Source organism: Gadus chalcogrammus, chromosome 3 (genome assembly GCF_026213295.1).
Source record: "Gadus chalcogrammus isolate NIFS_2021 chromosome 3, NIFS_Gcha_1.0, whole genome shotgun sequence".
In the NCBI taxonomy this organism is placed as follows: Eukaryota; Metazoa; Chordata; class Actinopteri; order Gadiformes; family Gadidae; genus Gadus; species Gadus chalcogrammus.
Genome location: NC_079414.1, coordinates 2,804,284 through 2,832,281, shown reverse-complemented (window position 1 = coordinate 2,832,281; position 27,998 = coordinate 2,804,284). Strand labels below are relative to the sequence as shown.

General features: G+C 43.2%; 1 protein-coding gene across 1 annotated transcript; it reads right to left on the bottom strand.

Moving 5' to 3' along the window:
- LOC130380188 (protein dachsous) lies at positions 1-27,494 on the bottom strand. Its single transcript, XM_056587378.1, has 30 exons — positions 27,015-27,494; positions 25,290-25,358; positions 24,786-24,949; positions 24,268-24,315; positions 24,080-24,169; positions 23,652-23,741; positions 23,251-23,355; positions 22,942-23,055; positions 22,634-22,727; positions 22,376-22,494; positions 21,828-22,001; positions 21,569-21,697; positions 21,109-21,264; positions 20,692-20,872; positions 20,338-20,471; positions 18,738-19,688; positions 8,928-9,053; positions 6,994-7,245; positions 6,438-6,536; positions 5,480-5,652; positions 4,910-5,061; positions 4,207-4,514; positions 3,806-3,916; positions 3,253-3,444; positions 2,532-2,626; positions 2,056-2,217; positions 1,654-1,839; positions 790-867; positions 674-710; positions 1-558 (listed from the first exon to the last, which is right to left on the bottom strand). Exons 1-30 carry the CDS (start codon positions 27,079-27,081, stop codon positions 274-276), a joined length of 4,941 nt encoding a protein of 1,646 aa, XP_056443353.1. The 5' UTR covers positions 27,082-27,494; the 3' UTR covers positions 1-273.
- Between the last annotated feature and the right edge of the window lie 504 nt (positions 27,495-27,998).

Genomic DNA, 27,998 nt, shown 5'->3' with positions numbered 1-27,998 from the left:
TTTAACCATTATTAACCATGAACACTTTATATGATAAACATGTATTTTATTTCCTACATGACATTAGGAGTGTTGATGGCATTCACAGGTTCAAGTAATTTAAGAAAAACTGCTAAACACATAACTTCATTCATCATTTCTGCCTGGTCTGAGGAAGACACTTAAACAACAGTTAGTTCCAACTTTACTCTGATTGTACAAGAGTTCCATGTGGGCTGGTATGGAGTATAATAACAGCACTGGGGCTGTGGCTGCTGCTTCCTGATCACAGCACTAAAGTGCAGAAGTGGAAACGTCCCAATCCTTAACTGAACCCTCTATATCCTCGTCCAGGTGCCCTGTCGACGCCCCACCTCTCTTCCTCTCCGCCCCCCCCTCAGCCTCTCTGCTCCCCGCCTCACGGTCCCCGCCGGTCTCTGTGGTCTCGCTCCGGCTTCTCCTTGTCTCCCATCCTTCTCCTCTTGTTGAACCTTCCTCTGGTCCAGTTTGGCCCTCCAGTCCCTCCTGCCATGACCTCTGGTCCTGCTTCAGCGAGGTCCTCCCCACCGAGGCCTGGTCCTTTCATACAAGTATGGCATTGTCAGCATTTTAGGTGTTGTTTGGTTAATCAACTTAATCAAATACTTGCCTGGTTAACTTTTCCATATTTTCCATTTTATATAATTATTCTCACCGGTGCAAAGGTTACAGATATCTTCCTGGCTGTATTTCTAGAATCAGCAGAGAAGATGGTGTTTAATCCTGTATCAGGAGAGTACGTTGTGCATTAACTTCATAAAGAGTACTTACGTGAAGCCCTCACTGTGTCGGTCAATGTCAAACTTCTCCCTGTGGGGGTCCAACACATGTTTCTTCATCGTTCTAAACCTGGGAGTCATAGAAAGTTATATATAAGTGGACCACATCAGATGATCCTTCTGTGCTCCTCATTGCTGGTCGTAAAACACTTTAGGGTGCACTCACACTAGGCCATCTGGCCGTGGCCGTTTTCACACCTAACCGTGCTCAACTAGCCCCATTATTCTCTGGCCTGCACTCACACTAGACCATCTGGCCGTGGCCGTTGGCCGTCGCAACTGTGGCCTGGCCACGGTAGGCTTTGTACATACGTCATCACGTCGTAACGCGTCATCACCAAGCGTCCGCTGCATGGACCATATTAAAGTCATTGATTCGCGGATTCTCCCAAATACATCGGAATTCTTGTGGGTCTTCTCCAACTGTGCCTGAATAGCATCGTCTGCCCAAATGGCTAAGAGACACTCAACTTCTCTATGGGACCAACGTGAACCAACAGTTGAACCGCTTGACGCAATGTTTACCGTTTAATGGGAAAGAAGGCTCGTCGCCTTTATTATGTCCATGGTCGTCGCATGGACTATACGTCATCCAGCTCAGGTTGTGTAGCCGTGCTTGTGCGTGTGTCGGCTCATTAGCATCTGTACCGTGGCGGCCCGTACCGTAGCAGCACACCTCTTCCAAGTGGCCAAGTTGGCCTGGCCTGGCCAGACAGGCCACACTCACACTGGCAGATTTGAGCACGGTTAGGTGTGAAAACGGCCACGGCCACGGCCAGATGGCCTAGTGTGAGTATACCCTTAGTTTTGTACTACGTTGAATCGAATGCATTGTAATTCAAGGCATGCTTCTTACTTGACGACTGAGAGGGCCACTATCAGCATCAGTACCAGCATGCTTATGGCCAGCAGTACGGCCAGAGCAATGACAGCCACATCAGAGGTGGGGACGGATTCTTCCTCCTCCACAGCGTATTGAAGCCCCTTCCCAAACACCTTCTCCAGCTCCTTCTTCAGCGCGTCTGACTCCATTCGCAGTTTACTGGGAACCACACGGCAAAGGTGGTGCAAATCCCAGGTAAATTTTACGAGGAAATGGTAATGACACAATAATGTTTTCAAAACTGTTAGGAGTCCTTAATAAATACTCTCAATTCACATGGTTGAAGATAAACATTACACATCGTTTTGCCTTCTGTACTAAAGAAAACCTTTGGCCCATATTTAAACCCCTGCTGTAGTAGGAGAAAAGCCTCACCTTTTAACGTCTTCAGACAAAATGACTTCCACTCCGGCCATGGCGATGAAGCTTACGTAAGTCTTGGGTTCTTGTCGGGATGTGCGAGAAATGGAAGCTCCGCCATTGGTGTTGGACACCCCGATAACGTCCACAGTCCAGCCAATGACTCTCCCTAGTGCGCTGGGTCACATCATATAGACTCAGGTCAATCCATGTTTTGTTTTAAACGCTTACCTGCCCAGGTTACAGTTGACAATCATAAAAAAGCATTTTATGTATAGCTATGTATTCTTCGCATGAAATTAATAATTACAGTAAAGCTCCTGTAATGCGAATCCCCCAATTAAATCCATTTTTACTCCTTCTACAACTCATCACATTTATCTTGTTTGTTTGTTGTAAAAGTCACAGGAAAAGTTGAATGCTTTCCTAATTCACCATCCATGTTGTTGTGTTTGATTCAGTGAAACTGAATATAATTTGATGCAATTTACCTCTCCACCTCTGGAATTTTGTTCTCCACTACATTTGCAGCCTGGTTGAGGGAGATGACCACCACATTGCTGCTAAAACTACCCTGCACCTCCACCTGGGGGCAGGAAACCGGAACACACTGCTTATCGGCACACTGACGTATGTGTATAAATATATATATATATCTACATATATATATATATGTAGATATATGAGTATGAAAGTAAGTTGTTCTTGCTTTGTAGCTTTCTTGCATCTAAAGAAAAGAAAAGTAGCTTTTTAACTGTACAGTAGATGAACAGGAATTCTGCAATAAAACAATTTATGTAGCTTGGAAACCAGACAAATCTGCTCGCTCATGTTGTGATGTAAGGAGGAGCCTACTTAGGCAGTGCCGTCGAGGCGTTTTCATTCACTACCAAGATGGCTGCCAATGATTTGTCGCACGTTTCCTTGCCCTGATTGGTTGTAGGTCTATCCAATTGCGTCCACAGGGCCGTTGATTACGGCCCTTGGAAATTGAAAACAACCTGAGTGGTTCAAGACTGATATGCATTAGTGAATCGGTCTGCGATGTAAGGCTACAGCCTACGTTTAGTAACGAGATAGACTGCAGAGCTGTTAGTCACCCTTCAAACATTGAGCATTTTTACGTTCTCCAAGCCAATGGAACTGCAAGTGAAATGGAGGAATTGATGGCTGCACCACTCCAGTGCCGCTGCTGCTCACACACAAACCTACCTTCACCATGGTGGTGACGTAGAGCCCCCCAGGGTCCGTGGCTCTCACTTCCACCATGGCGGACTGGCCGGCCAGGGCTTCTGCTGACACCACGTAGAGAAGGCCAGAGGAGCCGTCCACCTCGAAGTAGGGGCTGGCCAGCGGGATACTGTAATGCAGCTTCCCCTGGTCCCCGAGGTCAGGGTCCGTGGCCTAGGGGTGTTAAGATAATTAAACCCCACGTACTGCCTGCACTACCCTTGCATACAGCGGCGAGTTTATGTACCACAGGTTGAAAAAACACGAGAAGGATGATCCTTGATATGAAACTACTTCTGCTAAAACAGTTTAGCAGAAATTGAACTTCTACTTGGCCATGTATTTCTCTGAGTAGGATACCCACTAGAATAAGATGCCGTTTGGTTTAGTCATGGGATGTTATCAATACCAGATGGTTGAATTCAACAAATACAATGATAAACAAAGAGTTTTTTCCTCTTCTTAATCAAAACGGCTCTCAGGAGAATAGGCAGAAAATAAATCCAGAAAAGGATGAATCATCAGGAGGCTATACCTGGACATAAACAACAGGGGATTTATAGAAGGCAATGCTGAAGATCCTGGCCGTGTAGCTGTCCCTGACAAACTCAGGATCCTCATTCACATCCACAACCTGCACACTGACCTGAGAGACAGACAGAGACTTGTATTCGGTGACACTTATCTATCTCAATATTGTGCCTTAAACATATTGTCATTATCATGCGAAAACTAATAGTAGAAGTGTGGATATCGATGATCAAGCAGAAGCACAAAGATAAAGTAGGCTGTTATGTCGTTAATACAAATAATATCAATATGAAAATGACTTTAATCATTGGTCTTACCCCATCTTTTTCTTTGTATGTTGATATATCGTTTTATATACCAACCCATTTTTACAAAATGATATCAAAGAAAAATAATGGAACGTACCATTGTGGTGGCTGATGTAGGGGGGACTCTGTTGTCGAATGCTTCTACTTCTAAAATGTACCACTCCTGGCTTTCCTTGTCCAACGCTTTGTTGGCCGTGATGGCCCCATAAGCATTGATGGAGAACATATCTGTGTGTCCGACCAGTGTGTAGTTGACGGTGTTAATGTCGTTTCCTGGAAACGCATTGACCAACCCCACAATTGTTCCCTCTGGACGGTTTTCAGCGAGTGTGAAGTTGTAGGAAGAGCTCTCAAAGCTCAGTTCCTCCACTAAAGAACTCATTCTCAGATTGATGACAACGACGGCTGAAAGGGCAAGTTTCAACAGTATAACAACACATTAGGCCACACTTACACTCATATTTCTTCATCACAACACATTTCTTTTGGATCTGTGGACATTAACACTGACACATTAATGTACATTTTAATCACACTATAGGACATATATTTACATGCATGTGCATATGTTTTAGGATGGAATAAAGCCAAATTATTATAGTAAGAGCATAATCTTTGCAAAGCCTCCCTACCAAAACTTATACTATTTTGCCATAATACATACAAGTTCAATGTTTTAACATTGAACTTAAAGGTTCTGGGTAAGGTTTGGGATAGAAAAGGACAGACACCAGAGGAATTTAAACTCAAGCAATAGCTCTGATATCTTCCCTACAGCCCCCTCTACCCTGAAGACTGACCTGTTGAGCTGAGAGGAGGCTGGCCTTGGTCTCTTGCTTTGGCCGTGAGTGTTATTGTGGTGTCCTTGGTAACGCTAGCGAGGTCTGAGGTCAGGACCACTGCCCCGGTCTCACTGTTTATGGATAGAAAGGGATGACCTCCTGCAGAGAAGCTACAACACAAGCAAATCAACTCAATGTAGGAGTCAAACCAAAGGCAATCAGATATTATACAAAAACAACTTGGACTTCACCATCATTTGATTAAATTATAACTGGAATTTGTTCTTCCGCATCTATTCCTACTTCTGTGCATATTTCTGACAACTTCTAAAATAAATGTACTCAATCAGTTTCCATCAGTGACCTTCATCACTTCTGAGACCAATGTCTTCCAGCAGCCTGTGTTTGACAAAGTGTGCCAAGGTTCTAAGGCTTGATGTGTCCATCCCTCATGCGATGTGCTGTGATACACAAGATGCATCAGCTCTAATTCTGCCCAATTCCTTTTTGTGACTTATGTTCTTGGGGGTGTGGGTGCGAGGGAAGCCCCAATATTGCCATTTGTTGTGATGCCAGCAGCCGACCGACCTGTAGGTGATGAGTGAGTTGTTCCCGGCGTCGTGGTCAGTGGCTGTCAGCCTCAACACCAGGTCCCCTTTTTTGGCGTCCTTCACCAGGAGGCTCTTGCTGTACCTTTCTGCACCAAACTGTGGCATGTTGTCGTTGACGTCGGCCACATTCAGCCTGACGGTGGTAAAGTTCTGGGGCGATTAGAAAGCAAGCAGTGTTAATGTTTGATTGGCTTCACATTGGTTGGAGCCATGTGAAGTCACTTGTCTTGATCCACCAATCAGAGAGATTAATGCTGGTCTACTATTCTTACATGTACATATGCGTGTACGTGAAAGAATAATCGACAATATGCAGTATATCTTGAGAAACAAAGCAGGCCAGTATTCTGGCTGATAAACGACACAAATGTTACCATATATATCAGGTACAGGGAGTCCCCTAAGACCACAACAGAAGCATAATACCAAAAAGCGTGAGGTGAGCACAGAAGTAGCTTTCTGAGGCCACTTTGCCTGCACGCTCAAAATGTATCTCCCTAGCATGACATAGCATTGCCAGAACAATCCGCAAATGGCTATGTGTCTGAACCTTCTCAGTTAATTTTTTGATTTCCAGATTTCCTAGATGGAAAACGAAGCCCGTCAGTGGAAGGCCTCTAGGTTGTCTGCGCTCCCATTGGGCACCTCTCTGTTCATGTCATCATATCAAACCCGCCCCCTATTAGATCAACAGTTCCAACAGATCTTGGATATACACATACCAGAGTAAATAATACACAACCTTGCAGATATGTTTGGTTCCCACGCTGGTATTTTGAACCAATAGCTCCTTTTCTCCAATGATGTAATGACTATCTACAAACTTCACACATACAGTATATCTTAAGCCCCCAAGGTGTGTGTAGGTATGTCTTCCAACATTGATCCTATGATATCTTAATGCATTCCTCAGATTGTCCTTGAGAACACCATACCTCTCTCTGGGGTGTGCCCTGGTCTGAGGCCAGGATCACGATGTCGTACGAGTCCCTGGTCTCCCGGTCAAGAGGTCCCACAACCAGAAGGGTGCCATCCTACAAAAACACACTCATCACACGGCTGGCAAAAAACAGCGTAGAAATCATCACTGAATATTAACAACCGTGTTTCACAAGAAAAGTGATTGATAATGAATCGAGGCTGTGAGGCGATCATCAGTGGCAGGCTTTCTTAGAGAAACTTAATTTCCTATAATTCATCGATTTTTTAATACAAATGGCTATGACATGATTTTGAAGTTGATGTTTCAAAAATTCTGAGACTAGAAAGGCTGACTTTTAAAATAGATAGGAAAAACCTGAGAGATTAGACAAAAATACGAGATGTGTATTAGAGATAATAACAGATTTTGGTCTTCCCATGACGGTCGGGAGCCACTGATCCTAAACTAGGCAGTTACAAACACAACTACTAAACACTTCTTCCCTTTGCTGAAATGCTGTCTGTGTTAATAAAGCTCCAAATGACGTGTTGATCTAATTGAGAGCTCACCTCTCTGAGTGTGAAGAGTGGGTTTGGCGATGGGAACGACAAGGTGATATCCTTATTGGGGCCGGCGTCTTCATCGGTGACCAGGAAGGTATGAACTTCCCCTGGGGCGGTGTCTGAGTAGTGGCCCTCTGAGACCAGCAGGGGATCTGGGAAGGCCCCGAACTGAGGGCTGTTGTCGTTATAATCCAAAACTTCAAGGTTGATCTCTGCGGTGCTACTCAGTCCAGAGGTAGGTTGGTCTACTGCTACTATCTGAAAACATTCAACGGGATTCAACAGAAATGATCCCTTAATTATAAGGACTCTCCTCAGGGATAGTTGAGAGTGTGTTTGTTTAAAGGGGACATATTTAGAAAACCACACTTTTACTGGGATTTGGGTCTCTGGTGCTTCAACACGCATACAAACCATAAATTAAGTCTGTACATGAATCTTTCTGTGAGATATGCATTTCTGAATGTCCACCGCCTACAGTTACCAAACAAGCAAGTCAGCTTTGGCGCAGACTCCTACACCTGTAGCAGGCACATTTTAATATTAGCAACCACTTCCCCATCTCCCTCCCATCAGAGCATAAATACGATTTTGCCGCCCAGCGGACGAGCGCTGGGCGGAGATATTCGAACATTTCAGAAGCAGGGAGATTCCATACAAAAATAGATGTCTATGTTGTCAGTTTGACATGTGACTGCCTGGCAGGGAGTCCGGCCGTACTGCCGCCGGAGCTCCGCTGCGGAGTTGCCGGACTGCCGCCAGAGCTGCCGAACTTCTGCTGATGCTCCAGCGGCAGTCCGGCAGCCCCACTCCGGGAGTCCGGCGGAGGACCTCCGGCGTGGGAGCTCCGGTGGGAGAGCTCCGGTGGGGGAGCTCAGGCGGGGGATCTCCAGTGGCAGTCCAGCAGTTCAGCTCCGGGGGTGCAATCCCTTTCTGTCGCGGTTTAATCCGGACTTCAGAGAGTCAAAACCAAAGTTCCTTTCCCCCAATTCTTCTCAACCATGGCCGAGATAACCCCCACTACGAGTCTTTACTTGTTGTGGAAGTACCAGAGACGTCAGACGCAGCCTTTATGATTCATAATATCATCCGGAGACAAACAGTTTTTTGCCGTGATATTTTATATTAGATTATATAGATACCTATAGATTATATTATATTACATATTTTATTATTATTATTATTATTATTATTATTATTATTATTATTATTATTATATATTATATATATTATTATATTAAATTATATGGAGTTCCGGGAGTCGGCAAACGGCAACAATAACTTCTCCTCCATGCACCGGTTCACTCTGGCAGCTCATCGGTATGGGCATCAGCTCATTTGCATTAAAGCTACAGACACCAGAAACAGCACATTCTCAAGGGACTGAAACAGAGGAGAATAGTGGTAGGCGATTTCTTTTTTTTTCCGAAAAGCTATTTCCAGCAAACAGCTTCATAAACATGTTTTCTGGAACTCATATACTAGGTTTACTTGTTGAAAAAAAATCATAATATTTCACCTTTAAGAAAAAGTAATGGATGACACAAACAAAAGGTCATCAAACAGTCTTTTTCAAATGTACCGGTAGTTCCATAGAACATAATAATAATAAATGCTCTAAGCAATTGACTTTCTGGGAATGAAAGTCGACATGCTGCAAAGAGCATCTGGAGCATGCCGTTGCTTGTATGGAGTCCAATTAGTCTAAATAATATCATACGCACAAAACAAGCTTGACAAATGTGCTGAATTATTTACTAATAATTAATAGTTTAGCAGAGGTAGTAAACAAATCCCTTTATTATATGAGCAGCATATAACTGCATATTGCAGCATATTTCAGTGATTCATTCTGCTGAAAAGCAACACAAAAAAGTAAAAAATTAACCTATAAATACCAATTTACAGGTTTCTATTTGGCATGTTTCACACTTTCCTACCTGCAATAGGTAACTGCTGCAAGTCTCTCTATCCAAGGTGGCGTTGCCCCTTAAGAAGATAACACCCTTTTGGTCGATGTCAAATGTGTCGCTCGTCAAAATGAAGTGGCCATTAGAGAAGCCATCCTGTAACAGAAGGAAGGGGTCAGAGGCTTGAGACGTGAACTCAGGTATTTTAGGATGCGTACATAGGTCTGTCGGGATGTGAACAGAGGTCTGTTAGGATGTGATAGTGTCTGTTAGGATGTGTTAGTGTCCGTTAGGATGTGTTAGTGTCTGTTAGGATGTGTTAGTATCCCTGAAACGTGAAAAGAGGTCTGTAAGGGAATGTTAGTGTCTGATAGGATGTATTAGTGTCTGCTAGGATGTGTTAGTGTCTGTTAGGATGTGTTGGTGTATTTTAGGATGTGTTAGTGTCTTTTAGGATGTGTTGGTGTATTTTAGGATGTGTTAGTGTCTGTTAGGATGTGTTGGTGCATGTTAGGATGTGTTAGTGTATGTTAGGATGTTTTAGTGTCCGTTAGGATGTGTACAGAGGTCTGTTAGGATGTGTTAGTGTCTGTTAGGGTAGTGTCTGTTAGGGTGTGTAAAGAGGTCTGTTAGGATGTGTTATGCCGCTTTTCCACTGCATGGTACCAGCTCGACACGACTCGACTCGACTCGACTCTTTTTTTTTTGCGTTTCCACCGCGAAAACATGGTATCTGATACCTGAAGTGGCTGCTTTTTCTAGTACCGCCTCGCTCTAGGTTCCAAGCGGCTGAGCCGATGCTAAAAGGTGACGTCGGCAGACGGCCGGCCACTGATTGGCCAGAGAGTGTGACGAAGTCACGAGAGCGACATGGCAACCATGCTGGTAACAGCCATAGCAGCGCCGCAGCCAACATATTCCACTTCATCAACTTCTTCAACATGCCAGCTAATAATAGTAATGTTATCGATGTCCTCCATTGTTGTTATGTGGGTTCTGTCCATGTGTGGGTTGCGTAGGTGTTGTTTGCGTCGCGTACAAAAATACGTCACGGCCCTTTCGCGCAGCCGACCCCGCCCACGTCCAGGAGGTACTATTTGCGGTGGAAAATGACCCGTGCTGCTACCGTGTCGAGTCGTGTCGAGTCGTGTCGAGTCGAGTCGAGTCGAGCTACATGTGCGGTGGAAAAGCGGCATTAGTGTCTGTTAGGGTAGTGTCTGTTAGGGTGTGTAAAGAGGTCTGTTAGGATGTGTACAGAGGTATGTTAGGATCTGTATTTGTCTGTTAGGATGTGTTAGCGTTAGACTGGTTACAGACTCTATATTCATAGCAAATTTCCAAATTTCCACAAATTTCCACTCAAATTTCACACCGTACTGCATGGCATGACTGTAAGATAAAAATGTATCGACAATTACCAGTATGTAACAATAGTGAAATACAACAAAACAATAAATACAGTGCTATATAGAATGTGGCTTTTTTTTGTTAGGTTTAGCTAACGTTATCCTCTTAACCAATCTGAAACAGTAATTGTAATAGACTGATACTCGTACTATCCTCTGTCACGCCAAATGTGAAAGCAATCAATAAAAAAGGACCTCTTATCTGATATCATATTTCATTAAAGATGAACTGAACTGAAATAATCAACATAGATAACTTGTTAGTTATGACCATCATAAAAAAAATGACAATATATTTTTTAAATCAATGCATAGCTTTTTTTTTAGCAACAAAAGAAAATGCGTCTTTTAGTATTAGAGCGCCGATGACGTCACTGGCATGGTAGGACTAGGTCGTTTACTGCAGACACGCAAACGTCTTCTAGCCATATTAAAATAGTGAATTTAATATGGCTGGTCACGGGTTTGAGCCTGTGAGTGACAAGCCTGTAGTGTTCGACTGCCACCCGGTGGAGAGGGATTAATTTCAGGCTCCAGCTCCACCTTCGGATCGTGTGGGTCAGTGGGTGTGACTGTTGTGCGGGGTGCTGCCGGAGCATGGACACTGCCATTGAATCGGTCTGCTGCCGAGAGGTCCCGGTCAACCTTGACCATCTAATGGTGGGATTAGGTTGCATAACCATGCATAGGGCATTTCGGATGCTTTGCGGCGAGAGAGAGGTTTTGGAGCTCTCTCTAAGGGACGTCCGAGCGGAGAAACTGGAGCGCCCCATAAATAGCAACAAAGTAACAAGGCGAAAACGTCTTTTCCCCCTCCGTTTTCCTTTGATGCGTTTCAGGAATGTCTCTGTTAAATTATGTGTTCTCATAATGTTATTTCATTTGTTAATAATAGTCCCCTATATTATGTGGATTACGACCTATTTTTGTATCCAACTGTATTGTAAACCGATGTGATTGGTTGTTTTATTTGTTTCTGTATAGAAGTGCATTCTGGGTCATTGACCGTTAGTTAAGACTAAGCAAATGCCATGGCTGCTGAATGCTGATGATGTACCAGAGCTGTGAAGAAATTAATAAACAGAAAAAGAGATGTAAGACGTGATTCTTTATCAACATGACAGACGAACATGAAAACGCAACAGGTTATGGGCCCAGACGTGATACAAGAGGAGGAAGATGGCAAAGGTTAGTCTTCAACGCAGATGAAAATAACTTAGAACTGTGGGAAGTGAAGTTTCTCGGCCACATGCGAATGCTCGGCTTGAAAGACACAATACTCTCAACGGACGATCCAGATCCAGAAAAGAACAAAGAATGCTACGCAGAACTAAATCAATTCCTGGATTATAAAAGCCTATCGTTGGTGATGAGAGAGGCGGCCGATGACGGCAGTAAAGCCTTGCAAATATTAAAGGGAAACTTCACCCATTTCCATTAAGCTTTGTATTGTTAGAAACACACTCATATTTTTGAATGGTCGTGCATCATTCCCTTATTTTCTGGAGAGACTGGCGAGATCCGTATCGATCTCCAAAACTTCCTGTTTAAGATGACGCAATATGACGATTTTTGTAAATAGGAAGTGTAAGAGGGGAGGATTCTCGTAAGACTACAAGCACTAGTCCCACCCCTCTATAGGGGGTGGGACCCACTGATGCCACAGACCTATTAGAGCAGTGCCAGTGGGTGGGACTTCACCAGCACAAACTAACATCCACAGCGTCTGAAGCTAAGCTAACAGAGGCTGTTGATAAAACTGAAGTACAATGGCGGAAGGTACTGGATCTGACATAGGAGATGGCACCATGCAAAAGTTCACCATTTCGAAAGAAATACAAACGAGGACAAATTCACTGAGTTCACCAACTAATACTCTGCACTATAAATGTTGTGTGAAATGATTTTCAAGCAGTCTTGCGGTATCAGCTTGGTAGATGGAACAGCGATGTGTCCGATAGGCGGAGATCCAGATAAGCGGGAGTGGCCAGCGAAGCTGGGCATCGTGGTGCATGGTGGGAGTATTTGTCTTCAATCCACAAGCGCCAAAAAGTCACTTTCTGCCTTTTCTCGGTCGAGACGGCACCAAATTAGAATTTTATTTTATTATTCGACTACATATAGGACCCAATTTCAATACATATTCATGTCTCCACCGGTGAAATGCTCCTTTAAGGAGCCATTACGCCAGTCAGGGTAAGCCCAGAATTATTGCCCTATACACAGAACTAACTTCATTAAAAAAGGAGTCGGGAGAAACTGTGACAGACTACTTCATCCGAGCTGAAAAGTCACAGTGAACAGTCACTTCGCTAATAAATGCAAAAGAGGTGATAAGTGACGGGCTGATAATAGCCATGATTCTTAAGGGACTTCCAGAATCATATAAACCGTTCGCCATTAATATGACGCAGAGCAGCGAGGAATTAATGTTTATCCAGTTTAAAAGTAAACTACGAAGCTATGAAGGGACAGAAAAGTTCGACACTAAAACAAAATCGGACAATGAAATGAAAGCAGACATGTCGTCTATCGTTTGCTATGGATGTGGAAACCGTGGCCATATGTCAAAAGAGTGCCGCCAAAGAAGTGCGCCAAAATGGTGCAACTACCACAGAAGCTCCACACACAGTGACGAGACATGCAGGAGAAAAACAAATCACAAAGATGATGTCAAACAAATCGCGGATGGACAAAAAGACCAAGAGGCAGAACAAACATTCGTATTCAAGGCGAGTCAAAAATTCCTCCCGGACAATATTAAAAGTAACAGACTAATGGTAGATGTGGAGCATTATCACACATCATCACTGAGGAAGACGCATTCGCAAAATTTGACGAGACTTTTAACCCAAATGCACACTACATTGAACTAGCTGATGGAACCAGCATTGAACAACGTGGCATTGAAATGAGGGGACGCAGAGGTGTGTTTGCAGGACAGAGAAGGAAGATGCAGCAAGGTCACACTGAAGAAGGCCTTATTCATACCGTCATATCCACAGAGCATATTCTCTGTGAAAGCAGCTACTACTAATGGAGCCACGGTGACATTCCAAGAGGGACGGGATGAACTGATTCACAAAGATGGGACTGTTTTCCCCATAGAGGTGCACGAGAGACTGTACTACTTGAAAACGGTAAATAACAAACGATATGTTACAAATACAGTTAATGATATGATGTCCACTGACAAAGTGAGTTTATCTTGTGATGTCAAAACATGGCATAGATTTTGGGACACTGCAATATTAATGATGTGTTAAAATGACCAAATGTTGTAGAGGGTATGAAGATCACAGGTAACACCAAGATGGACTGCAATGTGTGCACTGAGGGAAAATTCAGCAAAAGCAAAAATAAGAGAGCCGATGCAAAAGCTAGTGTACCCCTGGAGCTGGTACATACAGACCCCATTGAACCAACTTCCCGAGATGGATATAAGTATGCTATTTCATTCACAGATGATTTTTCAGGAGCTGTGTCAGTTTACTTCCTTAAAACCAAAAGTGACACGACCCTAGCTACAAAGAAATTCCTTGCAGACAGTGCGCCATATGGCAGGGTCAAGTGTATAAGATCAGATAATGGAACTGAATACACAAGCGATAATTTTCAGTCACTGTTAAGGGAAAAGGGTATAAGACATGAAACGTCATCCCCATACTCTCCCCACCAAAATGGTACAGCCGAGAGACAGTGGAGAACCCTGTTTGAGATGGGGAGATGTCTCTTATTACAGAAAGGGTTACCGAAAGTATTATGGCCTTACAACATGCTTCTCATGTTCGAAATAGATGTTACAATGACAGAACTGAAAACACCCCATATTTCATGTTAACAGGGAGAAAACCAAATCTGTCCAAAATGTGGGTGTTTGGATCTGATTGTTATACTTACAAACATGACCATAAGAAACTAGACCCGAGAGGTGAAAGAGGGATATTTGTTGGACACAGTAAGAACAGCCCGGCATACCAGATCTACAACCCACACACAGAGAAAGTGTCAAAACACAGACTGGTGAAGTTAAAAGAAACGGTATTGAACAACAAACACAGACTGAATATGATTCAGAAGTCCAGAGTTACGAAGCCAAAAACCCCAGTACTGAGAATAATACTGATATGACACATGAGGAGAATCTGAGCACAGATTATACAGAGGAGTCACAATTTGATGAAACAACAGAGAACGTAGTTCTAGATGAAAACAATGCAGACCCCGAACCTTGTCATAGTCAAAATCTTCACCAAAAGAGGGAAAGAAAACCACCAAAATATTTAGAGGACTACATTACAGATGTTGATAATACAGATGTATCCCATGTAAGTATTGATTATTGTTACAGGGCAGTACATGGAATCCCCCAGAGCTACAGTGATGCCCTGAGGTCACCCGAGGGGCCAGGATGGGAACAGGCTATGAAGGAAGAGCTCGACTCACTTAAAGAAAATGACACATTGAACTGACGTCTCTACCAAAGGGTAAAAATACAGTGGGGGGGAAATAGGTCTATGCCGTTAAAGAAAATATTGAAAAGGGAAAAATATTTAAAGCAAGATACGTTGCAAAGGGGTACAGCCAAACAGAGGGCATATGCCGCTTTTCCACTGCATGGTACCAGCTCGACACGACTCGACTCGACTCGACTCAGCTCGCCTTTTTTGCGTTTCCACCGCGATCTAGTACCTCAAGTGGCTGCTTTTTCTAGTACCGCCTCGCTCTAGGTTCCAAGCGGCTGAGCCGATGCTAAAAGGTGACGTCGGCAGACGGCCGGCCACTGATTGGCCAGAGAGTGTGACGAAGTCACGAGAGCGACATGGCAACCATGCTGGTAACGATAGAACAGCCATAGTATCGCCGCAGCCAACATATTCCACTTCTTCAACATGCCAGCTAATAATACGAACACGAATACCATCGCATCGATGTTCTCCATTGTTGTTATGTGGGTTCTGTCCATGTGTGGGTTACGTAGGTGTTGTTTGCGTCGCGTACAAAAATACGTCACGGCCCTTTCGCGCAAACGACCCCGCCCACGTCCCGGAGGTACTATTTGCGGTGGAAAAGCACCCGCGCTGCTACCGTGTCGAGTCGTGTCGAGTCGTGTCGTGTCGAGTCGAGCTACATGTGCGGTGGAAAAGCGGCAATAGACTACCATGAGACATTTGCTCCAACAGCCAATCTTCAGTGAGAGCCTTAATGCAGGTAGCAGTTCAAAAAGACTTAATAGTCCATCAGATGGATGTAAAAACTGCATACTTGCATGCTCCAATAGATGAAGAGATTTTCTTAGAACAACCACAGGGTTTTGAAAAGACATCTGAGACGGGAGAAAGATTAGTTTACAAACTAAAGAAATTAATTTACGGACTAAAACAGTCCGGAAGAAACTGCTATAAACTTCTAAATGATCATTTAGAAGAAAACAACTTTGGGAGAAATGTATCTGACCACTGTGTGTACAGAAAGAAAACAGATAGTGAAACTATCGTTGTGTTAATCTGGGTGGATGATTTTATCATCGCAGCTAGCAATAATGATCTGTTCAACTGGTTCAAAGACACTATGCAATCCCAATTCAAAATGAAGGATTTGGGGAAAATATCATGCTTCTTGTGCATTGATTTTGAACCAGAGGGAAAGGAAATAAAAATGAGTCAGAAAAGGTACATCCTAAAAATGTTGGAAAAGTTTGGAATGTCAGACTGTAAACCTAGATCTACCCATGTGAGCTAAAGGTGTAGAGTGACAGCAAGGAGGAGGACAGCAACAATGAGGTGTTCAATCTGAAAGAAAGTCTGATATATGCCATGACCTGTACGAGACCAGATATAAGCTGGATAGTAAGTAAACTTTCACAAACACTGTCAAAGCCAAAATCAGAGAACTTAGTGGCTGCCAAACATGTTTTGAGATACCTAAAAGGTACTTATGACTACGAATTATGTTTCACTAAAACAGATGAGGACTTAAAACTAATAGCCTTCAGTGATTCAGACTGGGCATCTTCTGTGGAAGATAGACGTAGCACTACAGGATACTGTTTTAGCTTAACCAAGCAAGGCCCTGCCATCTCGTGGAAATCCAAGAAACAACCCACAGTAGCATTATCAACGTGTGAAGCTGAATACATCGGCATGGCAAACACTACTCAGGAAAACCATGTATCTAACCCAACTGTTAAATGGTATGGATAATAAAGTATACAGTTGCACTAAGATCCATGGAGACAATCAGGGTGCCATTGCACTGAGTAAGACTCCAGTGCACAGACAGAGGTCTAAAAACATAGATGTACCTCCCTCCCTTTGTGCATCACTTCATTCGTGATGCACAAAGGGAGGGCAAAATAGTCATTGTTTACTGCCCATGGTTGCAGACATATTGACTAAACCTGTAACAAAGATTACAATGGTTGAATTCAAAAGGTTCTTTTTTGGATGTTAAACATGTACCTAATGTATGGCTTTGAAAAATGAGAACAAGTGGGGGTGTTAAATTATGTGTTCTCATAATGTTATTTCATTTGTTAATAATACACCCCTATATGGATTACGACCTGTTTTTGTATCCAACTGTATTGTAAACTGATGTGATTGGTTGTTTTATTTGTTTCAGTATAGAAGTGCATTCTGGGTCATTGACTGTTAGTTAAGACTAAGAACATGCCTTGGCTGCTGATGATGTACCAGAGCTGTGAAGAAATTAATAAACAGAAAAAGGAAAGAGATGTAAGACGTGATTCTTTATCAACATGACAGACGAACATGAAAACGCAACAATCTCCGTAAAGATTGACTTATTGCGGAAACGCAACGTATACCTACATATTCAAGGCGCCGGTTCTCGACAAAATAAAGTGGAGCGCATCAAGCCTGCGCGCATCCATCCGGCGCGCTGTATAAAAACATTCAAGTCAAGGAGGAAATAGTAGTTGTTTAACCCTTAAGATTGAGTAGAATTACTTTTTAATGTACAGTTAGTAATTCAATTGACCAAGGGACAAAAATAATTTAAAAAAAACGTGTAACTTTCAATGCAACTCTAACGTTGCATTAGGCATCCACACGAATCCTAACACGAAACCGCATGGTCCAGTTTTATTTTAAACCAACCTGGGACCATGGACCTATTAAAGAACATGGTTTATTATCTGCCTAATAACATGGTTATTAAAGACATGGTTTCACAAAAAAATCTACTCCGGGTGGACGGGACCTGAAAGACATATTAGATGCTCTTTGGGAGAGACACCGCGGATGCATAGATGCGAGGCAGATTCACGAGTGTCACGTTTACTTTAGTTGGATGTCGGAGGTTTACTTTCTGTTGGATGTTGATGGATATTGCACAGATGGATATTGCACAGATAAATCTTACTATGAAACTACTTGTTCGAGTTTAACTCCCTCTGCATCAGCAATCGGCTAGTCGGCGAACATCAGGGTGAGTAGAAAGGGACATTTGTTGAACTTCTGTTTACAGACCCGCCGTGGTTTAATTAGCAGCTTGGAAACAGCTTAGAAACATTGGAGTAACAGTTTATACACTTTATGGTCGGAGTGCTAGCTTGTGGAGATTGACATGACAGGGTCTATCGGAGGGTCAGTCAGTTTTAAGGCTGCCAGCCATGTATTAAGGGCTGGTTTCCTATTCAAAGGTAGCCTGTGGAAATGTATGATTACCCCAGCTGCCTTGGCCCTATACAATTCATTACTGCAGCCAGGGGCAATGCAATAAGATGACCCTCCTGTAGACCTGGTTGTTTCCTTTAACGTAGCCATTTCAGCGAGCCTCAGCGCCTGACTCATTACCTGCTATGGCTGCTAGAGCCACAGAGTAGGAGTAGGTAACCATGCTAGTGACGTAGCTGATTGTTGAAATCCAACATGGCGGCCCCCTGTAACACTTTCACCGTACAATTTAATCCCTTTTAGCAAGTTCAGGCATTTTTTGTTATTGTACCAATGAGAAGGCAAACAAAACATCTGTTGGATCAACTAAACTTCCAATTTCAGTTCAGTTCATCTCTAAAGGTCTAAATTATATTAAGTATTCCCTGCAGATTGCAGCCAACTGAAAACACTCAGACAACTCTTGGGGCACATCCCCTGCTTCCTCCAAGGCGTAGTCCAAAACACATTTTTTAAACTAAAGGCGGTTTCTCTGGAGGCTTCTGCCCGTTCTGGGCTACTGTAGAAACATGGCGGTGAAACATGGTGGTTTCTGGAGAAGAGGACCCGCAACCTACATTGATTTAAAGGCCTAATTATCAGGTAACAAACGCACAATTCTTATTTTCATTGGATTATACGCTAGATTACACAAAATTATACACAGAATACCGCAAAGTAATAAGTAAGTCATAAAATAGAGTGCTGAGTCTACTTTCTAGATTGCCTGGAGGTGATGAAGATGTGTTCCTGACCTCGTCTTTGTCAGTGACGTCCAAGCTGCAGACGACTGTGCCACTCCGCAGGTTCTCAGGCACCTGGACGTGGAAGCGGTCGGGGATGAACTGTGGAGGGTGATTGTTCACATCTACTACCCTTATGACCACGGTGCTGTTCCCCACCAGAGCGGGGACTCCCCCATCCACTGCCCCCACCGTCAATCTGTACATCTCGGCCACGCTGAAGTCCAAAGTCAGGGCAAGCCGCAGAGCGCCGGTGGACGAGTCCAACTCAAAAGCAGCCGGTGTGGAGGAAGGACTTTGCGTGCGAATACTGTATGTCACTGTGCCGTTTGGGCCCTCATCGGGGTCTGCCGCTGACAGAGTGAGCAGCACGATACCCACCGAAGCATTTTCTTTGACGTCCACGTAGAACTCTGTTCTGGAGAACTCTGGGACGTTATCGTTGATGTCAGCAACAAGAACTTTTAGGGGGACGGACGCTGACCTGGCTGGCTGCCCCTGGTCCTGTGCCACTACCAGCAGACTGTACCCAGGATCGCTCTCCCTGTCCAGTGGAGCAGCGACCCTTACGATTCCAGACTTGGGGTCGATGGAGAACTTTCCTTTTCCCCCTTCCAAAGAGTAGCGGAGGTCCCCGTTGAAACCATAGTCCTTGTCTCTGGCAGGCAGCACGGTGACATTGTCTCCAACGGCTGTGTCTTCAGGGACTGATATGGCAAAGGGACCAGAACCAAATTCAGGACTGTTGTCATTGACATCGGTGACTTGAACTTCCACGACCGCATGGTCGGTATCGACACCATCAGAGATAGAAATGCTGACAGAGTAGTTTTGCGGGGATTCATCGTAGTCCAGAGTGATTGTGGAGGTGAAAATGCCATCCGATGAAATTGCAAACTTGTCCTTTTCGGTCACAACTTGGAGAGTAGGAGGAACCTCTGAACCCAATGTAAGGAATGCGACCTGCATGCAGAATGAAATGGTGTTGTGGTTAGCTTTTTAATTTGAAGATTAGAACTAGCATTGAGTAAATCAACAACTACTTACTAGTAACTAGGTTCATTATTTAAAATGTTCAATGTTTAGCCCTAAATAAACCCTGAGTTACCACATTTTTTTAAATTGGTCTTCTTCGTTACTATGGTATCACAAAACATTGCAGCTCCATTTTACGGCTGCAAAGGATGAAAAATTGTTTTTTAACTCAATCTGGTGCATTTGTGTGTCCGATACAATGGCCATGTTGATTAAAACAATTAATAAATTAATAAAAAGGTGTTGGTGTTACAGGAAAGATAATCTCATAATGCTACTTGCCAGGCAGCCAATTGCAATCCCAAAATCGGGGGTGATTTTACAGACACTACATTTGAATAGCAATGTTTGGAGACACAGTTGGCTGCCGTCCCATTGATAATAATCGACTGATTCTCTCTAGTCATAAATAAGGGAAAACTCAGTGTGTAAGATTCATGGCTCCAGTGGCTGCCTATCAAAAAAGCATGTTGAGTTCTCTTTATCAAACATGTATTGTTTACGTGCCTTTACCCCATTCCCCTCAATTGTTGGTTAGGAGGATACTATTTTTGAAAATATTTGTTAGAAATCATACTTTCAGGATCTCAACTCCAGCATTTTTTTCTTCTTCTATGGTGCCACTGTAGGTTTTCTGTGTAAACTGTGGTTTGGAAACTCCAGGACCGAAAATGTTCACCTGTGCAGAAGAAGAACGCGACACTATGCCACCTAGAGGGCAGAAGAGGAACAATATTGTTATCGACCTAAACAATTATTATTACTTGAAGAGTGGGAAGAAATGGTAGGAGGCATACTGGAAAGGTTTATCTTTGCTTGCACAAGGTGTTTTGCCATCATGGTACAGGTTAATCATATTTTTAATTTGCATTCAATAAGTAAAGTAAAATAGCAGTGTCTTAATGGTAACTTATAGCAACTTTAGATGTACCATCTCTGGCTGTGACGAATAAAGAGAACTCCAAAATAATATCCAACATGGGTGGAATCATTTTCTTCAGAGTTATCTCGCCACTTTTTTCGTTGATAGAGAAGTAGCCATCTTTGTTTCCAAAGTCAAGGGAGTATGTGATCTCTCCATTTTCACCTTCATCTGGGTCTTCTGCTTTGACCTTTTAAAGAGTATCATAACTGATTAGGAAAAACATGCTGTCATTATTCAAAAGTTTAGTACTTGCTCAAATGCCAGCCGGAATTTGAGAAAATCAAATCATCCGAGGGTAATATCTATGATTTCATGTTTAAAACATGTAATCTGTAGCTTAGTTAATCAGTTACTCAAGGATCTTTGTGGTTCAAAATATAAATATAATGTGACAACAGCATTAATAGGATATTGAACTCTTACCCAGACCAATAGCATTCCTTCTTTTTGTTCTGCATCCACCCTCACAACGTATAGGCCTTGAGTGAAGTTAGGACTGTTGTCGTTCTGATCCACAAGAATTACCTCCACACTCATCCTTGCAACTCTGTTTGGGGGGTCAGACTCAATGGCTGTCACCTTTAAAAATTTAGAAAAGGGACATCTTACACAGGCAGTAATCCTGTGTGCTGAAACAAACACCAGTTCAGACCACCATCAGTCTGAACTGGTGTGTGTCGTGTCAAAGCATGTCAGAATGAGATGGTAGTTCATATTTCAAATAGATAGCTGCTATCTATCTGAAATGTGAATTGTATAATTGAAATGGCCTGGCATGGAGCTTTCTCACACGCATGATGTATCGTATTCCCCGTAATAACAAGGGTGATTCCTAAAGATTCAAATGGAATTGTTGCTGCTGTAGGAAGGGATGTAAGGGAACCTGGAAGAGGAAGCTTGTATGTGATTCCCGGTCCAGAGCAGCAGAGTCCTTCACCCTCACAGAGCCATCAGCGCTCACGGAGAAGGGAGCTGAATCCGGAATAATGCTCAGGTTTCCCACAAAGCCACCCTGTAGATAACAGATAGCAGATGCAATGTTTTGAACGTAAAATCCATCAGTGCCCACCTTTGGCTTCAGGTAAAATCGGTTTTAAAAGGCATGGGGTGTTCAGTTTTTTGCAGGAATGATCCGCAACTACCTGGTCTGCGTCGGCGACTGATGCCATGGCAACAACCACACCTACAGGAGAGTTCTCCAGGATGGACACAGAGACGCTCTGCTGGCTGAACACCGGCGTGTTGTCGTTCACGTCTTCGATGGTCACTATCACCAAGGAATCAGCGGCCTTGGAAGGGTCATCAGCCTGGGCAGCCTGGGAGAAGAGGGATGAAGAAACTAGGCCATAAGTCTGAGTACAGTACAGTACAGGACTAGGATGCGCTTGAAATAAGACCAGGTTATGAAAGTTAGACATATTGGCTACGATGGCGATGGCAATATCTGATGAAATGAGAGACCTCCCTGCATATGTTCTGCTTCCTAATCAAGAGTGAGGTACATTGTATCGAAGTTCCCAGTATAGTACCAGGCTTGTTCCCTCTAACCCTGTCTCCTCTATTATCCACCAACCTCACCATTCCCACCAACACCACCCAAACCACCATCCCCACCAACAACACCCCCACCACTACCAACCCCACCACCCCCACCACCAAAGTGTGTTCATGAGCAGGGTCTGTCTCGTACCTTGATGCTGACGGTGATCAAGGCGCCATCCAGCTCCTCTCGGTCGATGGCTGAGATCATCACCACCACCCCACTGCTGCTGTCCATGGTGAAGCGCTCCGCATACTTGGGTGGAGACACTGAGAAGGTTTTGGTCAGATGTTACAGTTTAGTATGATGAATTCAAATGCCATATGATTAAGGCCTCCAAAAGGTTTAGGCTGTACACATTTTATAGGGTTAGGTGTAGGTAAGATGAACTATGTGTATGTAGTTCACCTTCAGTGATGCTGTAAACAATCGCCTCATTGATCCCTGTGTCTCCATCCTGAGCCCATATTGCCTCAGGCGTTATGCGGTGAAACGGACCACTCTATAATAAAAGATTCACAGTTAACTGAATAAAACACCATGTGTCAGATCGTGCAGCTTTGACAAGTCCAGCCTTTCTTTTCTCACTTTTAGTTTTCGTTTTTCCGCAATCCAAAAGGGATTACACTCACACTTGCTCCCTTCAATTCAATTGGACATCATTATAACAAAACATCTCTTTGCAAAGTATTTACAAAAGGTGTTCACGGACAGACCTCATTCTCAGGAATGGAAGCACGGTATAAATTGTGCTTGAAGTAGGGGTTGAGGTTATCGATGTCTTCCATTTTGATGACCACCATAGCTTCATCAAACAGACCCCCCACGTCCTATACACACAACACACACGGGCACACACACACGCACACACACACACACACATACACACGCACACACACGCATGCACACACACACACACACACACACGCATGCACACACACAAAGAAAATGTGTATGTAGGATAAAACATGACTTTGATGAGTTGTACTGTACAGACCCCTTTAACATATCCATGACGACTTTACCTCAGCCTTCACACTGAATGAGTAAAGTTGTTGCGAGTTGTAATTCAGGCGCCTTGTCACAATAAGAGCCCCTGATTCAAGCATCTGAAAGTCTAGAGATGGGGACTGATGAGAGAAAGTAAACAGATAGAAAACTGTCAAACCAAATCATAACACAACTGTACAGAAGGAATAACTAGCCTTGCCCATATCTCTTAAAATAAAGCATTTTCAAAATGTCATCAGATAACTAGATAAATTTAATGTTTGGAGATATCTTTTGATATTTTCTCCCATTTCTGATGCAAAAGGTCACATTGACCTTATGCTTGGCATCAATATGAATTTAAGGCCATGTCCCTAGCCATTGTAACTGTTACTACCATGAATTCAACGCAGAAACAAAAATAAGAATGACTTACCAGCATAGAAAATGACAACCTTTTATTGTCGAGGGAGATGTCCAGATCTATGGCTTGAACCCTCAGAACTTCCGTGTCAACAGGCAGTATCTGAGCGGAGAGAGCCTGGATCACTTCTAGAGCCAATACAGGTCAAGCTCACGCATTTACATTTACATTGTGTTATATATAGTAGAGATACCCTATCCAGTTGAATAAATTGATCGATAACACGAAAGTCTACAGTATTTAATGGGTCATATTCACATTCTCAGTTATTGAGATGACATGAACAGGGCCAGGCATCGTAGTTTGTTCCCTGCCCATGCTTAACAAAAATATTTATAGTTTCAAACTTCAAACGTGGATGTAGATATAATTTCTTTATCATTTCATATAATTTCTTAGCCCTTCATATCTCCTGTTTCTACTCCATCCCAGTGCGTTACCTCAGATATGGTTATCTCGTACAGCTCTTTGGTGAAGGCAGGTGTGTTGTCATTCAAGTCATTGATCTTCAGTGTCCGCTTGTTCTCAAACTAAAGGCGCAAATTGCATTTCTTTAAAAGATCTTTCTTATTTTCCATAAGGTAAATACTTGAACATCTTTCTGATATTTTTCATATCTCTGACGTACCTTATCTAAATCATTACAAACCAGGGAGTAACGCAATTGTCCTCCAGTCTGTAAAACAGGAACGTTGTTAAAGGTTTGTAAGGAATGTCTCAACAGATAATAAGATGATAATATTCACATCAAACTTTCCCTCTACATACTTCCTCTTGTCTGTTTCTCCGATTTTTTACCCACACATTTGTCTATATCTTATCTAGACAAATGATGTCTATGTTATACAAATCTATATCTATATTTAACAACCCATATTCCTATATTCTATCTAGACCACTCTTCATCTATATTCCCCCATCCATGTTTCTATATTCTATCTAGACCACTCCATCTATATTCATCCATACATTTAGTGTCAATAGCCCCATCATTTATGAATGATGCTCACTAAGTAGAATATCAATAAATTATGCATTGTTGGACAAATCCATAGCAGCAGCTCTTTGACTTTTTGAAGACCTATAGACGGAGACCATAACGGTGTATCTAGACCGTCTATTGATTCATTTATTTATCAAACTCACTTCCACTAAAACGTCTGCGTCCAACTTCTTCCTGGTGATAACATTGGCGGTGGTCCCTCCTGGCAGGAAGACCAGCTCCAGGAAGTCGAGGTGCTCAGGGAACACGTTAGCCACTAGCAACACATGGCTGCCCGCTGTGATCCCGGTGACTAGCTCCACGCTGCCTGTACATTCACAACATTCATTAAAATGCATCTACCCTGCATCTACCGCTGGTTCACTTAATAACACTTTCATTATTATCGTGGATGCACATTGTTATAACTGTGTCACTTTGTTCCACTATTTGCGTATGTGATGCATCAGAATATTACTGACAAACTGTATATTAGACAACAATGGTTGATAAAATAATATGAGTCCCCAAATCCAATCTGACATCCAAATCTAATAACACATCTTCCTCTACAGCTGGATTTGTTTTCGGGTCAGACACTCTTTGCCATCTGTTAACAGCCTAACAGCCTTATGGTCCCTAATCAGCTCATCATCCCAACATGGTACCTTCGTAGCCCTCATCCACGTTCCCCAAATCCACATCTGAGGGCGTCGCACAATTTATGGTTGAAGTACCTTTGAGAGAAAGATAAAATCACACAACTACATACAAAGACATATTCATATAAGAACAGAAAGGTGGTTGAATTTATAAGCTGAGGTGGTTTCAGGGTTCACTCGGACGTATGGATCAAATGTTGTGGGCTTGGGGCATGACCTATCATCAGAAGAATAAGATAATGAGGAAATGGACCATATTATCTGTTTAATCACAGCTTCTTGTGTACGAGTCGGCTCGCTTCAGCTGGTGGGAACTTGGATCCAGTCATATAATCCATAGGATGAGGAGGGAGTTGAGTTGAGCTCTCGATCAATCTGTTCAACTCTTTCAACAAGTGTTGATGGAACTGTTACTGGAAGTGGACCTGAAACGACTGCTGGAATAAGATGTGGAATGACTGAGGAAACGTTGCCTTCAGCCTCTTCAAGCGAAGGATGCAATGAGAAAGAACCCTAAGATCTAGTGTTACTTGTGTGTTTTTTGTTTTTGGTTCTGGCTTGAGTCCTGCTTTCGGGCCTGGTCGGACTTCGCCTTGCATTGCTTCATAGTTTTATTGTAGGTGGTGCTATGGAGGAAGTCAATGTATCTGACTATGGGCTAGGCACAACGATGCGTGTAGGATGCCGTATAAAGGTGTATCTAATAAGGATTTGTCATGGCCAAAAGTATTCATTTGTTCAGTTCAACATTCATCCCCCAAAAAGGCATATTTCAAGATAATATTCCAGCTGTTTATTGCTGATGAGCTAATGTAACCCAGGTTATTCTCTGTAGTTCCAAAGGAACTCAGAAGTACAGGAATTACAGGAATTCAGAAGTAGCCTACTGTAGTAGGCTAAAAGATACGAGACACACACGCAACAGCGATAGTTTATTGATAAAGAAAATTATATGGATAAGATACCTAAAAGATAAAGATAAGATACCTAATGAAAAAACTGTATTAGAGACACTTGTTAGAGAGAGAAAACTGCAAGTGGTTCGAGAGAAGTCTTCCGGGGAGAGCTCCGTACAGGTGCTTTCCGAGTTAATAGACGGATTATCCTGGCTGCTTTTCTTTTGAGAGACGACTGTTTCAACTGGACTGATTGAATTGCTTCCACCACCATCGCTTTTCCTGGATGCCATAATCTCTCATCGGACATCTGCTTCATGGACATTGTGCTCAAAATCCAGGTGGTGGTAGGAACGAAGTTAAGGAACCAAATTGAGGATTATTTTATTTTGATACTTTTTTATTCTGAGTAGCCTACTCAGTTTTTCTTTTGGTTCTTGGCCCCAAGACTAGTCCCATGCGGGATACATTTTTGGTTCATTTAAATTACTTCAAATAAATAAATACGTAACTTTATTCTGTCCCTTCGTGTTCACGTTTTTGTTGTGTGGGTTGGAGGTCTCATTAATCTAACGCTGTATTAAGCTACAATCAATCTCCTTACTAATCAAAATTGTACCTAGAATCTTAAGTAAGCTGATATAGACTTTAAGCATACCCCACCTCTAGGGGTCACCAGAAGGTTACACTAACATTGTTTAAATGTCCTCAGTATGTTTCGATGGGACCAAACATATATTCAACTAGGTGCAAATACCAACTTACAAAATATTGAATCTATTATTGCCATCTGTGCGATTAAATGAAAGGTAAAATACGAGATGTTCACACTCACCTGGAATGCCCTGGACGACCGTCACACCAACAGAGAGCATGAGGACACATAGCCACAGCTGCTCCATGTTTCACTGCCGGTAGAGCTCTGTGTCTGCCTTCTTTCCTACCAGGACCTGCTGATGATACACGTCAGGTAACCCTTGCACCTGCTGGCTGCACACCCAGCCCCTTTTATGACATGTTGTTCATTTTTATAGCGCATTACTAAGAGGAAATTGATTTATCTGATCTCTGACGTTCATTCCAGTGGAAACCATGGGGAGAACGACCTTTTAAAGTACGGCGGCAGAACCACCGTCCTCATTGGCTCCTGGTCCCGGTCCGGTCTCAGTGGCTCTGTAAAGAGCGGCTGATGCTCATGAGCTCATAGCTGATCACATGACTGCTGGTTAACACTGATAAGAAACATTTCACTTATGAGCTCACAACTGTCCGAAATTTCTCATTTCCAGTTGAGGAACAAGGAACATTGATTCATTTTTTCCAATAATAACAATAATAATAATAATAGTTTTCAAAAAAGGAAATAAAATATACAAGGTTTAAAAGAGTAGAAACAAAATCAGTCTGTCATTCCCCTTCCCTGCTCCTCTGCTCAGCTCTTCATCCTCCGCATCAACTCCACTGCCGGAGCGCTGCCCCACACGGGGGTCTCCGGACCAAGCCTTAGCGAACACGTCTGTCCATTTGGCCAGTCAGTCTGTTAGAGGCCCGCTGTAGCCTAACACTTCTCCGTGTCTCCTGGATGACCTGCCCGCCTTTCCTCCACGCTGCCAGCCAGCACTCATCGGGCTCTCCTCTGCCCTGCACCACCTGGAGTCCCTCGCATCGCCCCGTATACCAGCCGGCCGCAACCTCGCCTTGTTTCATGGTTTGTCCATGGGGACAATGTGCGGGCTGTTAGGGTCGGCGGGAACGGCTGATCCCTTAGGTGGGGGTTGTGTGGTGATCACCGCCGTGGTCGCCGTGTCTGGGGGCCGCA